Source organism: Salvelinus namaycush, chromosome 9, assembly GCF_016432855.1.
Source record: "Salvelinus namaycush isolate Seneca chromosome 9, SaNama_1.0, whole genome shotgun sequence".
NCBI classification, from domain to species: Eukaryota; Metazoa; Chordata; class Actinopteri; order Salmoniformes; family Salmonidae; genus Salvelinus; species Salvelinus namaycush.
Window position 1 is genome coordinate 45292417 of NC_052315.1, and position 16574 is coordinate 45308990.

Genomic DNA, 16574 nt, shown 5'->3' on the forward strand with positions numbered 1-16574 from the left:
GTGAATAGAGTGCCCCATGGTGGTGGTTGGGTTATGATATGGGCAGGCATAAGCTACGGACAATGAACACAATTGCATTTTATCGATTGCAATTTGAATGCACAGAGATACCGTGATGAGATCCTGAGTCCCATTGTCATGCCATTCATCCGCCATCATCTCATGTTTCAGCATGATAATGCACAGCCCCATGTTGCAAGGATTTGTACACAATTCTTGGAAGCTAAAAATGTCCTAGTTCTTCCATGGCCTGCATACTCACCAGACATGTCACCCATTGAGCATGTTTGGGATGCTCTGGATCGACGTGTGAAACACCCTTTCCAGTTCCCGCTAATATCCAGCAACTTCGCACAGCCATTGAAGAAGAGTGGGACAACATTCCACAGGCCACAATGAACAGCCTGATCAACTCAATGCAAAGGACATGTGTCACGCTGCATGAGGCGTGGTCACACCAGACAGTTTTTTTGATCCACGCCCCTACCTTTTTTAAAAAGGTATCTGTGACCAACAGATGCATATCTGTATTCCCAGTCATGTGAAATCCATAGATTAGGGCCTAATTTATTTATTTAAATTGACTGATTTCCTTATATGAACTGTAACTCAGTAAAATCTTTGAAATTGTTGCATGTCCGTTTATATTTTTTTCTGTGTAGTTTATCAACATTTTTCTCTAAATGTTCTGATCTGTTGCATCAGCCTGATTGCTTTGCATTTTGGATCTATCATCCCAGAACTGTCCCAGAGTCTGTTTTGAACCGTCCCAGACATGTTTTTTATCGCCCCCAGGAGGTCGGGATGCCCTTCATTTTTACCCTCTCCTCAGCAAGCACCACAAAGAGAAAGAGAGAGAGAGAGTGCACTGCTGTGTGTCGTTTTCCAGGAAGAATGTGTTCAATAGTGCACGTTGCTGAACTGTTAATGCAGACCAAAGCAGTACATCGCAGACCGATGAAAAGGGAAAGAGAAGAGAAATTGTGAGTTTCTCCGGTTTCTCCTAACAGGCCGGCTGCCTCTGGGGGACCGGCATAACCAAAATTGTACTTGGCAACTGGGGTATCCAATCATAAAATAAGTAACTGAGTCACTGTGGTGCAAAGCCATTACAATAGTGATTTTTTTTCTTCAAATCAATCAAACTCATCATGGTATATTATTGAGGGGGTCCAATTGACCTGTTTCAGTCTCTTGATCCCCTGAAGTTGTCCCTCTGAAAGACAAAAATGCACTGATATGAGTCCTTTTCCTGGCCCAATGTGCTCAATAACAAGAAGAGAGCCTTTTATCAACCTGGTCTCAGAGCATTGCAGAATTTTCTGTACGTAAATCCAAAATTCAAAAGGCATTCGCACATCTGAGCAATCTTTTTTGCAGGTGCATGGTAACAGTTGAACAAGATGAATGAAAAAGGAAACCGCACACTGCTCTTGATAGTATCACTGATCTTTAATAAGCTCAGGCCTTCGTCAGAGGCCGATACGTACGCTTATTAAAGATCAGTGATACTATCAAGAGCAGTGTGCGGTTTCCTTTTTCATTCATCTGTACGTAAATCTGAAATACTCCATTTAGTTTGATATGCTATGTTTCATATGGTACATAAGACAGATGGTTACTTAGGGCAAAAATGAACGTAGGGTGACTGGGTGGGCGTATAACCCGAACATCTAGTGATCCAAAGGTTATCACAGACAACTTTAGTATTTTAGCAAATTAGCAACTTTTCAACTACTTACTACTTTTAGCTACTTTGCAACTACTTAGCATGTTAGCTAACCCTTCCCCTTCCCCTGACCCTAACCGTAACCCTTTTAGCTAACCCTTCACCTAACCCTAATCTAAACCCTTTTAGCCAAACCTTCCCTTAACCCTAACATAATTTAAAAAAAATGATTTAACCTTTATTTAACTAGGCAAGTCAGTTAAGAACAAATTCTTATTTACAATGACGATGCTGGGCCGATTGTGCGCCACCCTATGGGACTCCCAATCACGGCCGGATGTGATACAGCCTGGATTCAAACCAGGGACTGTAGTGACACCTCTTGCACTGAGATGCAGTGCCTTAGACCGCTGCGCCACTCGGGAGCCCAAACCCTTTAACCTAACTCCTAACTAAGCCCTAATCTTAACCCTAACCTTAACCCCTAGCCTAGCTATCGTTAGTGAGCTAGCTAATGTTAGCCACCTAGCTAGAATTTGTAACATATTGTACGTTTAGTTAATGTATAACATATAATCCATTTGCAAATTCGTAGCATATAACATGAATAGTAATTCTTAACATATCATACGAAAAGGTGATGGACATCCACAAATTAATACATACCATACGAAACGTAATATATCATACTAAATGTAGTGTCTTGGAATTACGTACATAATAATACAAAATGTTTCTGAGACCAGGTTGCTTTTATGTGGGGAAATTGCCTTGATAGGCTATGGTATCTCTTTGCTGGAAAAGTATTATGATTATACTTCAATGAGATGTCTCTATTTGTTCATATTGTTTTGTTTTTTCAAATCACGTTTCTTCTGTTTGATATCTAGCGACTAAAAAATACGAGATTAACTGCAGGGAGTGATAAGTCGTTTTGTGATCCAAAATAAAGAGAAGACAGCAATACTGTGAGCTGAGCTTAGCGTGGGTGTGTCCCTTTAATAGAGATGGATGGGGTAAACACTGGCAGACTGACTTTAAAGTGCTATCCGTTTCTTATTGGGATGCTGCTGTCTGTTCCCTGTTTGTCAGCCCCCACAGTCGTCTTGGTCAAAGCACATGGCTGGATAATCCTGTTTGTATCTGATTCCATAGTCTGTCTGGTCAACATCTGGGCTGTATGTCGATGATGCATCAAGACCAGCTTCAGAATTAACTCTTGATGCTTATAGACTGACGCCTGTAGAGGAGACCATACTCACAGCATGTGTAGCTGGTTCTATTTACCAATAGAGAACCTACTCTAAGATCAGATGTTCTAAAACCTGCTGAGAGTAAAATGAAATAGAACAAATAAGTCTTACAAGAAAGCTTTTAAGCACTGTTTGATAAATTGATGAAAGATTTTCTGTCACCTAGAAGAACAATAGCCATGTTGCAGCTTCTCGACATGAATGAAGGATAAATTAATTTCTATTGGCATTTAGAAAAACATTGTTTTTATCAGCAATGCTAAGAACCAGCTTCAACCAGCCTCATGTCCCTGTATGTTAGCTGAGTACCACAGTGGTACCAGTGTGCCCTATGCATCCCAGAGTGGTATTCATGGTGTAGTGAACAGGGGTCCCAGGGGAAGGCCAGTGTTTCTGTAGCTGTTCTCGCCCACTGCACCGAGCTGTCTGTCAGTCCCTGGACTCCAGAGGAGCTCTGAGGCCCTCCAAGTGCCTCACTGAGGATCCAGCGCTCTGATCCCTGAATAAGATGAATAATGCAACTACTTCCCCTCGACTCATTTACCTAACACATTTTAGTGGCCGCCCCATCTGAACACCTATTATGACATTTATCAAAAAAATACACTCCTTTTTGCTCTTTAGAGTGATCAACCTCTTTGCCTCATTCAAATTTCTTGGTGGGCAATCTATCTCAACCCATCAATGTTTTTGTTTTCGTTCTCAACCCCAATAGATCACCTATAATTCTATGAGCAACGGGTCAGACGATAGCAAGCCATTCTTGTGCTGTGAAATAGGCAGGACAATTATCTGCTAATAGTCAATGTGTGCAATCTCTTGATGATATCGTAGTGTTTGCAGGCTAAGTGACCTCTTTGCTGCTCTTTCAATTAAGTGCTGCTTGCTGGTGGAATAATCTAAATTCTACCCCTGATCCAGGCTGGCTGTAATTTACAGTGCTGTAAATAGCAGGAGCTTCATACGGCCACTCCTCTGATTGCCGTCCATTTAGATGAGAGCATGAAAGTGGGCCACACTTTCCTTCCTGCCGTAATGAGCTGAGAGTCAAACTGGCTGATGAGGAACCATTATGATCAGAGCACGCCATTGAGTAAAGCAAGCCTAATGGGCATGTTTACTACTGGAGAATGCAATGTGTACGTGCATGCATGCATGTGTGTATAGAGGTGAAACGGATGTCTGCAATTGAAGTAATTTATTTATTATTTTAATAATCAGTTTATCTAAATTTACTTTATGTAATATTCTGAAGTTATATGTTATTCAAACAAATAGTGGCCAACTTGCACTACATGACCAAAAGTATGTAGACACCTGCTCGTCGAAACACACCTGCTATAACAGCCTCCACTCTTCTGGGAAGGTTTTTCACTAGATGTTGGAACATTGCTGCGGGGACTTACTTCTATTCAGCACAAGAGCATTAGTGAGGTCGGGCACTGATGTTAGGTGATTAGGCCTGGCTCTCAGTCAACGTTCTAATTCATCCCAAAGCTGTTCGATGGGGTTGAGGTCAGGGCTCTGCGCAGGCCAGTCAAGTTCTTCCACACCGATCTCGACAAGCCATTTCTGTATGGACCTCGCTTTGTGCATGGGGGCATTGTCATGCTGAAACAGGAAAGGGCTTTCCCCAAAATGTTGCCACAAAGTTGGAAGCACAGAATCGTCTAGAATGTCATTGTATTCTGTAGCGTTAAGATTTCCCTTCACTGGAAGTAAGGGGCCTTGCCCGAACAATGAAAAACAGCCCCAGACCATTATTACTCCTCCACCAAAACTTTACAGTTGGCACTATGCATTTGGGCAGGTATCGTTCTCCTGGCATCCGCCAAAGCCAGATTCGTCCGTCCAACTGCCAGATGGTGAAGCGTGATTCATCACTCCCGAGAACGCGTTTCCACTGCTCCGGAGTCCAGTGGCGGCAAGCATTACACCATTCCAGCCGACGCTTGGCATTGCGCATGGTGATCTTAGACTTGTGTGCGTCTGCTCAACCATAGAAACCCATTTCATGAAGCTCCCGATGAACACTTCTTGTGGTGATGTTGCTTCCAGAGACAGTTTGGAACTCGGTAGTGAGTTTTGCAACCAAGGACAGATGATTTTTACGCGCTATGTGATTCAGCAGTCGGCGGTCTCGTTCTGTGAGCTTGTGTGGCCTACCACTTTGCGGCTGACTTGTTGGAAAGGTGGCATCCCATGACAGTACCACGTTGAAAGTCACTGAGCTCTTCAGTAAGCCCATTCTACTGCCAATGTTTGTCTATGGAGATTGCATGGCTGTGTGCTCGATTTTATACACCTGTCAGCAATGGATGTGGCTGAAATAGCTGAATCCACAAATTTGAAGGGGTGTCCACATACTGTTGTATATATAGTGTATTTCATGAAAGAGCTGTAACACAATTCATACTTTCCAGTCCTGGTGTGTGGAGCCGGTTGTTATTATTATCTTCCAAATTGAATGAAGTGAGAGAAATCACAGAAAACAGTGTGATTCCTGAGTCTCTAAAAGGAAAAGGCCCTTGTTAAACAGCCCTATCGTGTCTGGGTTTCATTTAATTTGAGGGCAGAAGGGGAGAAAAATTGAAGTAATTAACGAGAACACCCTGGGAGTCTAGACTAGTCTACCGGAACATTATGAGTCTGCACGTCCGGTGACCCTAGATAATTACATTTTAGTCCAAGGAAGGGGCTTGAGTTTGATAATTGAGTTCATCGTTCTTTTGAAGTTGAACCTTTGTAGCCCAGTAGCTATCAATTGCACAGTTTCTCTACCAATAGGTAACAGTTTCTCTGTAAAGAGACATACGTGTAGTGTGTTAGTAGTTGAAGTATCACTGAGATACGCAGAGGAAAAGTAGTGGAGGTCAACTAGGTGCAGCCTCCTGTTTGAAAGGACCCAGCTAAGAAGCACGTGCACAGATATGCATGGGGAATGTTTTGAAATAGACTATAGATTTAGCGGTGTTGGAAATGGAAGTAGTCATTTAGGTCAGGCTCTACCAAGGGGATGGCGTATGTGAAGCACATCAGATGACCACATCCGAACATACAGTACGGTGGGCAGCAGCTCACCTGTGCAATGTGTGAGAGATGCATTCATGTGTGTGTGAATGTGTGTGTGCATGCTTAGGTGTGGCTCTGTGTGCGTGCTTGTGTGTGTGCGTGCGTATACGGGTAACTGCCAAAATAATGGAAACACTTGAGTAAATGAGGGATACAACGTTTATTGAAAGCAGGTGGTTCCACACAGGTGTGGTTCCTAAGTTAATTAAGCAATTAACATCCCTTCATGCTCATGTATATAAATGCTGGGCAGGCCATTATTTTGGCTACCATGACTATGGCCCCATAGGATGATAATGCCCCCATCCACAGGACATGAGTGGTCACTGAATGGTTTGATGAGCATGAAAACGATGTCAACCATATGCCATGGCCGTCCGTCTGTCACCAGATCTCAACCCAGTTGAACACTTATGGGAGATTCTGGAGCGGCGCCTGAGATAGCGTTTTCCACCACCACCAACAAAACACCAAATGATGGAATTTCTCATGGAAGAATGGTGTCACATCCCTCCAATAGAGTTCCAGACTCTTGTAGAATCTCTGCCAAGGTACATTGAAGCTGTTCTGGCTCGTGGTGGCCCAACGCCCTATTAAGACACTTTATGTTGATGTTTCCTTGATTTTGGCCAGGTCCATAATTAAGGGCTCCCTTGATATAGACATTATAAAATAAATACTACAAATACTGAGATATATTGTTTGCAAAAGTATATTATTACATATTAATACAATTGCTCAGACAAATACATTTTATTTAACAATTAATATGGGGTTCTTTTTGATGCAAAACCCACCAATGGTGTGCGTGGACAAAGAACTCTATTTTCATGTCATCTGACCATTTTACCGGTTTCAATCCAAGTGACAATGCTGTTTAGCAAACTCCATGTGTTTACATTTGTTGGATTACATTAAAATAGAGCTCTTTGGTTGGTCTTTGATGTTATGGGGCTATTTTGCTTACACTGGTCCTGGGGCCCTTGTTAAGGACAACGGTATCATGAACTTTACCCTGTTGTAACGGCTTTCCTCCTCCTCTTCATCCGAAGAGGAGGAGCAGGGATTGAACCAAAATGCAGCGGGTTGTGAATACATAATGATTTATTAAAGCAAACGACGAAACACGAAAACAAACACTTGGAAGGATTACAAAATAACAAAACAACGTAGACTGACCTGAACGTAAGAACTTACATGTAACACGAAGAACGCACGAACCGGGAAAACAGACTACACAAAAACCGAACGAACAAACATACCGAAACAGTCCCGTGTGGCGCAACATACACAGACACGGAAGACAACCACCCACAAACAAACAGTGTGAAAACACCTACCTTAATATGGCTCTCAATCAGAGGAAATGAAACCACCTGCCTCTAATTGAGAGCCATATCAGGTCACCCTTAAACAAACATAGAAACACATAACATAGACTACCCACCCAAACTCACGCCCTGACCGTCAAACACATACAAAATAACAGAAAACCGGTCAGGAACGTGACACCTGTACTGGGCCATTTTAGCCAAAAACCTGGATGCCTCTTCCAGGAGGCTGAAACTGAGCCGCAAGTGGATCTACCAGCAAGACAATAACGCCAAGCACACATCAAAATCAACAAAGAGATGGTTCATTGACCACAAAATCAGTCTCCAGGACTTGAACCCCATTGAAAACCTGTGGTTTGAAGTGAAGAGGGAAGTCCATAAGAGCAGACGAAGGATATTGAGAATCTGGAAAGATTCTGTATGGAGGAATGGTCTAAGATCCCTCCCAACATGTTCTCCAATCTCATTAAACATTTTAGAAAAAGGCTCAGTGCTGTTATCCTTGCAAGGTATTGAACGGTATAGAAACAGGAGTGCCAATCATTTTGACCCCTATCTTTTTGAGAGATTTTTCGTTTTACTTGTTCTCTGAGCGACAGCATTTGTATAAACAAATATAACTTTCCCTTTTTTTGCATACAATATATGTCAGTATTTGTGTTATACATTTTATACAGTGTTTTCTGCTCATCTTCATCAAGGGTGACAAAAATGTTGGACCTAACTGTGTGTGAAGAGGCTGGGTTAGAATGTCAAGTGTGAAGTAAGAGGTCACATTAGTCGTGAGCACAGTACAATTTACGGGTGTTCAAAAGGTAACACACAAATCAGATGTCTTGCAGATGCTGCATTTGAGCACAGAATAAAAAGCCCCGAATTTGTTAAGGTCAATTGTATTTTTATATTGCACTTATACAGGTGTGTAGGAGGAGGAAAATGTTGAATAGACTCCCACACACTGTCACTAAGGATACCACATTTTCAGTTTTCAGCTGTAAAGAGTCATTTTCCTTGGACATGGACTCATCCAATGGTAGTAGTCTAGTGTGTCTGTTGAGTGTGAGCTTCTGCTCTGTTGAAACTGAAAATCAAAATGTTCTACCCATTGCGTTATTAAGGTCTCATCTGTCAAATCCTCATTATGGATGGCTTTTTATACATGCTTGTTTGTCGTAGGCACCTTATGTGATCTTCCTATCTTGTTCATCAATTGTTTTCCTGGGAGATCTACTTGGGGCATTTTGTCCCCTGACAGGCCACATGTTTTCAATTAGCACCTGACTATGAGCAGACTGCAGCCTGGGAGCATCTCAGGTCTCCCAACATATCACATGGCTCTGCCTGTCTGCCGGGGGATTCTTATTCACACTCTCTCTTTTGCTCTGACACACACCATTAGGCAAACCACGACTGAAGACCAGTGGATAGATTTAATTACATTTTCATTAAACAAGAGGTTTCATTAAAGTAAGATTAGACTGAAGGGTAAAGAGTGGAATGAAGATATGAATTTAAACAAGGATAAATTACTTTGTCCATATTCCCGCTTTGCCCCCAAGGGTGGGTCCCCTCTGCTCTCTAATGGTGGCTGTGTTGTTAAGAAGTAGTCATGAAGAGAACACCCAGTTTGGCACTGCTTTGCACTTCAGAGAGATCCTGCTGTTAAATTATTTATTTTCCAAACAGTAATTACTGGAACAGAGGGGCCTGGATGCTGAAATACGTGATTAGTGAGAGAGCATGCGCACCACGGAACCCAACCCCCGTCGGCCCTACCATCTATCCCATCCCTTTGTCCTGATTACAGTAGTACACAGCACCTCAACCAGGTGCTCCTGGGCCTCCCTCTCCTGTAGTAGTATTACTACTACCGTCATAACATGCTTGTTCACTGACTCTATTTACCGGAAAGAACATGCCAGAAGTGTCCGTGGAAAATGTCCCAAATGGGGCCCTGTGCAATGAGTCGAGAATGTTCACAAAATCAGTTGTCTAAGCTGCATTCTGACTACCTCATGTTTTCTGCTGTCTAACTGTTGGTCTTCATTGCGGGAAGCAATTCCAGTTAAAAGTGGCTTCCGTCGTATTTTTAAGTACAGAAATATATTGCCATTTGCCTCTATTCACGCCGTTTGGCATTTCATGTCAACATTAATATTGACGTGTGTTTAATTCTGTGATTGATGTTGAGATGTGTGTTTGAGGTATTTTTTTATTTTTTTTATCTGACCCTGCGTAGTAGTAATCAGTGGTCTTGTTCTGATGTCATTAATTGAGATCTCCATGTGGCTGCTGCTGGGGCCCCATCCTCCTCATCAGAGGTCACCTGTTGACTACCTGCAGACTGCACAGTGCTGGGTGTGATTTCACTGAGGGAGGGGACTGATTCGAAACCTGGCTCCAGCACTGCAGATGGATCTGTCTTTGTTCCTGTGTTGTGTTCCCATCAGCAGCCCAGTGTGCAGCTCAGACACACTCTGATTGGAGCACTCCCCACTGTCTGTCAATCACATCTCATCAGTTTTGATATTTTATCATCCTGCTGCAACCTCGTTGCTGTTTGTTAGGCCGTCAACTGGTTTGGTGCAGGGCTCGGCATCTGTCGTGTGTGTCTGTGGCCTGTTGGGGACTTGTCACTGCAGGTGTGAAGAGAGCGTCTTTGTGGTGAAAGGTGTCGAGGACAGGCTCTAAGGCTTCTCTCTTCTTCCTGACACAGAAATTCACTCTTGAGATCATAAAATCACCCATCTGTCTTTGTGTGGTAAATTTATAATATAAATATTTATTTAGTAACATCTGAATGGACAATTTACATACTAGGTCTTAGTTTCATGGTACATTTTATGTTTACAGTATGTTAGTATCTCACAAAGTAATCAACCAAAGAGCAATATTACGCACAAAGAACCATGCACTGTACCCAAATAACAAAGATCAATTAATTCTAACAATGTGTTATTAAACAAGACATAAACAAGACTATACTATTACCTCCCAACTGAAACTTTAACACTTTTTAGATTTCTGTAGTTTTTTAAACAAATAGTACTAATGAATGGCCACTGGACATGCAGTTGACTAAACATATATTCTTGGTGCCATTTGAAAGGAAACACTTTTTGTGGAAATGTAAAAGGAATGTAGGAGAATATAACACATTAGATCTGGTAAAACATAATACAAAGAAAAATATATATATTTTTTTGAATTTTTTTTGTACTATCATCTTTGAAATGCAAGAGAAATTATTCCAGCCCAGGTGGAATTTAAATTTTGGCCACTATATGGCAGCAGTGTATGGGCAAAGTTTTAGACTGATCCAATGAACCATTGTATTTCTGTTCAAAATGTTGTACCAGACTGCCCAAATGTGCCTAATTTGTTTATTAATAACTTTTCATGTTCAAAACTGTGCACTCTCCTCAAACAATAGCATGGTACTCTTTCACTGTAATAGCTACTGTAAATTGGACAGTGCAGTTAGATTAACAAGAATTTAAGCTTTCTGCCAATATCAGATATGTCTATGTCCTGGGAAATGTTCTTGTTACTTACAACCTCATGCTAATCACATTAGCCTACGTTAGCTCAACCGTCCTGCAGGGGACCCACCAATCCTGAAAAAGTTTTAAGCCTGTCCTGGATCAGTAACCACTTTCAAATGGATATTCTATTGAGCATGCTTTTTAGTTCAGCACTAAGCTTAATCTATGTTGGGGAAACCAAGTGTAACATCTACCATTACTAGCATACTGATCTCTCCTCCTCTCTTGATGCTTGGGGTCTCTGCTGTTCCTCTCCTTCACCACCCTGTGTTCTCTTTATGGTGAGGGAGGAGTCTTCAGAGAGTTGGTGGAACCGCCCTGGCTTTCACCTGCAGTTCCCTGACCCATCCACTAGAGAACACACCGAGAGGAAACACAGTCAGAGAGATGAGCATAACCAGGTTATATCAGGTAAGGGAATACAATTTGACAGCTGAATTGCACAAAGAGGGAAAGAGTCGGAGGTGAAATCTAATTTCGGTAAATAGAGACTGTGAGGCTGAAGTCACAATGCACTCTGTAGTTTTAATTCATTTTACCAAAAAAATAGCCTTGGTGTGTGTAGACCCCCTGTGGGTTCTGTCGTGCCTCTGTCTGAAAATCATTGTCACCGCACTGTGTCTCCGAAATTCCTTCTCCGTTTAATAAGAAACATTCTCTAAATAAATTGTCCTACTTTCAAGAAACACAAAATCAGTAGGAAATACCAAACATTTTTATTTTTTGCCCTTTTTTATTTTCCTCCTAGATGGAATTTAACAGCCAGAAAAAGCAGCCCAGGGGAAGACAGGGAGCGAAAGAGAGATGTAAGCACAGTTTAAAGGGCTGTTTTAGCGGTTCTGTGTAGCGGGAGCACAACCTTGGCTCAAGTGGCCGGGGATGTGAATTATTGATGAGAACTGTCTGTGGCCTTGAGGGTCAGCGAGTCTTGCACTAAGATTTCAAAACACCAATCCATGAAAAGATGCGAGCGAAAATAATGAAAAGTCAAGTGTGTGTGTGTGTGTCTTCTTCAGCTTAATAGGAGGAACAGGGTTGTATTCATTAGACGAAGACCGTGGCAAACAGTTGCAAAACATTTTACAATGGCAACCGTTTACTCCCAAAAAGTTTTTTTGGACAAATTCAGGAAGGTCCCTCCCCATATCATTCCGTTTGATTCTGTTTGCTTTTGTTTGGCTCTGTTTGGTTCCAAGTGAATACACCCCAGGGCTTCTGACTGTGCAGTTACAATGATATCCAATGACAAGCACTTCCGTTATACCACTGTGTAGGCAACATTACTGTTCCAATTTCTGCTTTTAACCTCTTAGATGAATATGAATAGATTTTGTGTCAACAACTCCAAATAAATGTTGATCTATTTCTGGCGTCCATTAATGAGGATGGAGGAGTAGTGTTTTTAAATAGCAATAAAGCCGCCTTCTCCCCTCCTCTCCCACTGCAGGAATGGATTGTTCTGATGATGGCACAAAAACAAGTCAAGCAGACGTTTGTTTTATGTAATCCTGCTTGTGTTTTATTGTCCCTATACAAGCTAGAGAAGTAGAGCTCTACCGCTTGCTGTCTACTTACACTTGAGATGTGGGGTCATAATGTCAAGGATAAAGCTTTCACAGTCTTTCTTCTTCCATCACTTTATGTGTTGACTCACATAGAAAGACGGAGGGAGGGACAGACAGATGGATGAATGGACTGGCACACACACAGACACAGACACAGACACACAGACAGAGACACACACACACACACACACACACACACACACACACACACACACACACACACACACACACACACACACACACACACACACACACACACACACACACACACACACACACACACACACACACACACACACACACACACATACATACCTCTACCAGGGGGTGCCAGTGCGCGATGGGCTTGCGGGGGTATAACAGCATCTCGTTCCAGTGGTCTCGGCCCAGGCTCTCCGCCTCATTGCCCACTCTACACACTCCAATGACCTCATTGTGACCTACACTGTGAGAGGGGGGAACAAACATATGGTCATTTTAAAACCTTTTGTTGCCATAAATGCACTCCCATTCATGTTTTTGATTTAAAACCATGTTGATTTGTGCACCTCTACATGTTTTCATTTAATAGGTAGTGCACTTGTCTTACAGATAGATTTAGAAGCCCTGCAGTTGTGCATATCCTAGTGCATTTTCTGTCCAACATTGTGTTCCTTCGTGTAATTATTATAGTGATGTTCGGCAGATTATTTTTAACTCCTCAAATATTTACTCTGAACAGCATAAAGAGGAAAAGAGTCTGTGCTCTGTGCTTGTTCGTCAGTATTTTTGTTTTGTAATGTTGTTTCCTCCTCTCTTGAATGCCAGCTGCTTTCTAGGCCAATGATCAACTAAAACACATTACACTTAGGGAGTCTCAGCTATGTGCTTGTATAGGGGAGGAAACAGGATAATAAAGTTGACGAGCTCAGGGCAAGGATTTCTTCCAGAGAGACATCAGGAATTGTAACATACTCGGTTTCACGGAAACATGGCTCTCTCGGGATATACTGTCTGAGTCCGTCCATCCAGTTGGGTTCTCAGTTCATCGCGCAGAAAGGAATAAATATCTCTCCGGAAAGAAGGGTGGGGGTTGTGATGTTTCATCATTAATGACTTTTGGTGTGATTGTGATAACATACAGGAACTCAAGTCTTTTTGTTCACCCGACCTAGAATACCTCACAATCAAATGCCGACCGTATTATCTCCCAAGATAATTCTCTTATAGTCACAGGCGTGTATATTCCACCTCAAGCCGATACCACAACGGCCCTCAAAGAACTTAACTGGACTTTATGCAAACTGGAAACCACATATCCTGAGGCCACATTTATTGTAGCTGAGGATTTTAAGAAAGCAAATTTGAGGGAAAGTCTGCCGAAGTTCTATCAACACATTGACTGTAGTACTCACGTTGCTAAAACAATCGACCACTGCTACTCCAACTTTCTGGATACCTACAAGGCCCTCCCCCGCCCCCCTTTCAGCAAATCTGATCATGACTCCATTTTGCGCCTTCCTTCCTATAGGCAGAAACTCAAACAGGAAGTACCTGTGCTAAGGACTATTCAAAGCTGGTCTTACCGCCCCAATAGATCCAAAGACGATGCAATCTCCATCGCACTGCACACTGCCCTAACCCATCTGGACAAGAGGAATACCTATGTAAGAATGCTGTTCATTGACTACAGCTCAGCATTCAACACCATAGTACCCTCCAAGCTCATCATTATCTTGAGGCTCGGTCTGAACCCCACCCTGTGCAACTGGGTCCTGGATTTTCTGACGGGCCGCCCACAGGTGGTGAAGGTAGGAAAAAACACCTCCACTTCGCTGATACTCAACACTGGGGCCCCACAAGGATGCGTGCTCAGCCCCTCCTGTACTCCCTGTTCACCAATGACTGAGTGGCCACGCATGCCTCCAACTCAATCATCAAGTTCGCAGACGACACAACAGTAGTAGGCCCGATTACCAACAATGATGAGACAGGGAGGAGGTGAGGGCCCTGGGAGTGTGGTGCAAGGAAAATAACCTCTCAACCAACGTCAACAAAACAAAGGAGCTAATTGTGGACTTCAGGAAACAGCAGAGGGAGCATCCCCCTATCCACATCGATGGGACAACCGTGGAGAAGGTGGAAAGCTTCAAGTTTCTTGGCGTACATATCACTTACAAACTGAAATAGTCCACCCACACAGACAGTGTTGTGGAGAAGGCGCAACAGCGCACCTTCAACCTCATTAGGCTGAAGAAATTTGTCTTGGCACCTAAAACCCTCACAAACTTTTACAGATGCACAATTGAGAGCATCCTGTCGGGCTGTATCACCACCTGGTACGGCAACTGCACCTCCCGCAAACGCAGGTCTCTCCAGAGGGTGGTGCGGTCTGTCCAACACATCACCGGGGGCAAACTACCTGCCCTCCAGGACACCTACAGCACCCAATGTCACAGGAATGCCAAAAATATTATCAAGGACAACAACCACCCGAGCCACTGCCTGTTCACCCCGCTATCATCCATAAGGCAAGGTCAGTACAGGTGCATCAAAGCTGGGACCGAGAGACTGAAAAACAGCTTTTATCTCAAGGCCATCAGACTGTTAAATTCTGTTAAATAGCCATCCTTGCACATTAGAGGCTGCTGCCCTATATACATCTGTCACGAATCCCACCGAAGGCGGTTCCTCTTCCTGTTCAGGCGGTGCTCGGCGGTCGTCGTCACCGGTCTACTAGCTGCCACCAATCCTTTTTTCCCTGTTCGGTTGGTTGAGTCTTATTGTTTTCACCTGTTCCTTGTTTAGTTGTAATTAGGGCTATTTAAGCTGGCAATGCCCGCTTTCTGTTGTGCGGGCTTGTTCCTTCTGTTAGGTTGTGGTGGATTGTATTTTGTTGTATTTACGCCGTACTGTCGTGGGTCCTGGTTTGGGCCGATCTGGGTTTTATGCTCCTAGTGTGTTGACGTGACCGTGTCAGTACCAGGATTAAATACGTTTGTCCTAACCTTCCGCTCTCTGCGCCTGATTCCTGCACCCACGCATTACACATAGACTTGGAATCACTGGCCACTTTAATAATGGAACACTATTCACTTTAATAATGTTTACATATTTTACATTACTCATCTCATATGTATATGCTGTATTCTATCCTATTTTACTGTATCTTAGCCTATGCCACTCTGACATTGCTTGCCCAAATATTTATTCGTAATTCCATTCATTTACTTTAGATTTGTGTGTATTGTTGTGAAATTGTTTGATATTACTGTTAGATATTACTGCACTGTTAGAGCTGGAAACACAAGCATTTCGCTACACCCGCAATAACGTCTGCTAAACAAGCGTATGTGACAAATAATATGTTATTTGATTTGTATACAGCAAAGATACTGTCCACTCAAAAGCATGGTATCGGAGTCCTTTTCAGTGCATCATAGTCACCACAACCTTGCAGGCTATTTTCTGAATAAAAAACCTAAACTGCTGTCATAATGATAGGAAGTTCAGTTCATAAAAAGCGTTGCGAAACGAAATGTATTTACCGATCGTAGTCCATCACTGCTATTAGGAGACTGATCTGATCAATGTTCTCAGGAGGGACATCAAATACTATGGCTTCGTTGTAGACTGGATTCAGAGTGTTTCGCTTGGTGGATGTTTTCCTCTTCTTCAATCTCCGTCCCTCACACATCAAAGACACCTTCACATATGGATCTAGAGAGAGTTGGGACACAGTGTGAACCCAGGTAAACCCACGGAGTAACACATGGGATGCATCCACACAGGCCTCTGGTCAAAAGTAGTGCAGTATACAGTTGAAGTCGGAAGTTTACATACACCTTAGCCAAATACATTTAAACTCAGTTTTTCACAATTCCTGACATTTAATCCTAGTAAAAATTCCCTGTCTTAGGTCAGTTAGGATCACCACTTTATTTTAAGAATGTGAAATGTCAGAATAATAGTGGAGAGAATGATTTATTTCAGCTTTTATTTCTTTCATCACATTCTCAGTGGGTCAGAAGATTACATACACTCAATTAGTATTTGGTAGCATTGCCTTTACATTGTTTAACTTGGGTCAAACGTTTCGGGTAGCCTTCCACAAGGTTCCCACAATAAGATGGGTGAATTGTGGCCCATTCCTCCTG

The 16574-nt window shown here is 42.7% G+C and overlaps 1 protein-coding gene across 1 annotated transcript in view; it reads right to left on the reverse strand.

Moving 5' to 3' along the window:
* Positions 1 to 11149: 11149 nt before the first annotated feature.
* The window catches only part of LOC120053513 (synaptotagmin-9-like), a 58649-nt gene continuing 53224 nt past the window's right edge, over positions 11150 to 16574 (reverse strand). Inside the window, exons 5-7 of the mRNA XM_039000643.1 lie at positions 15966 to 16137; positions 12754 to 12883; positions 11150 to 11224 (exon numbers count right to left, since the gene is read on the reverse strand). Of these exons, the coding sequence (XP_038856571.1) occupies positions 11150 to 11224; positions 12754 to 12883; positions 15966 to 16137 (377 nt within the window). The remainder of the gene's footprint in view (positions 11225 to 12753; positions 12884 to 15965; positions 16138 to 16574) is intronic.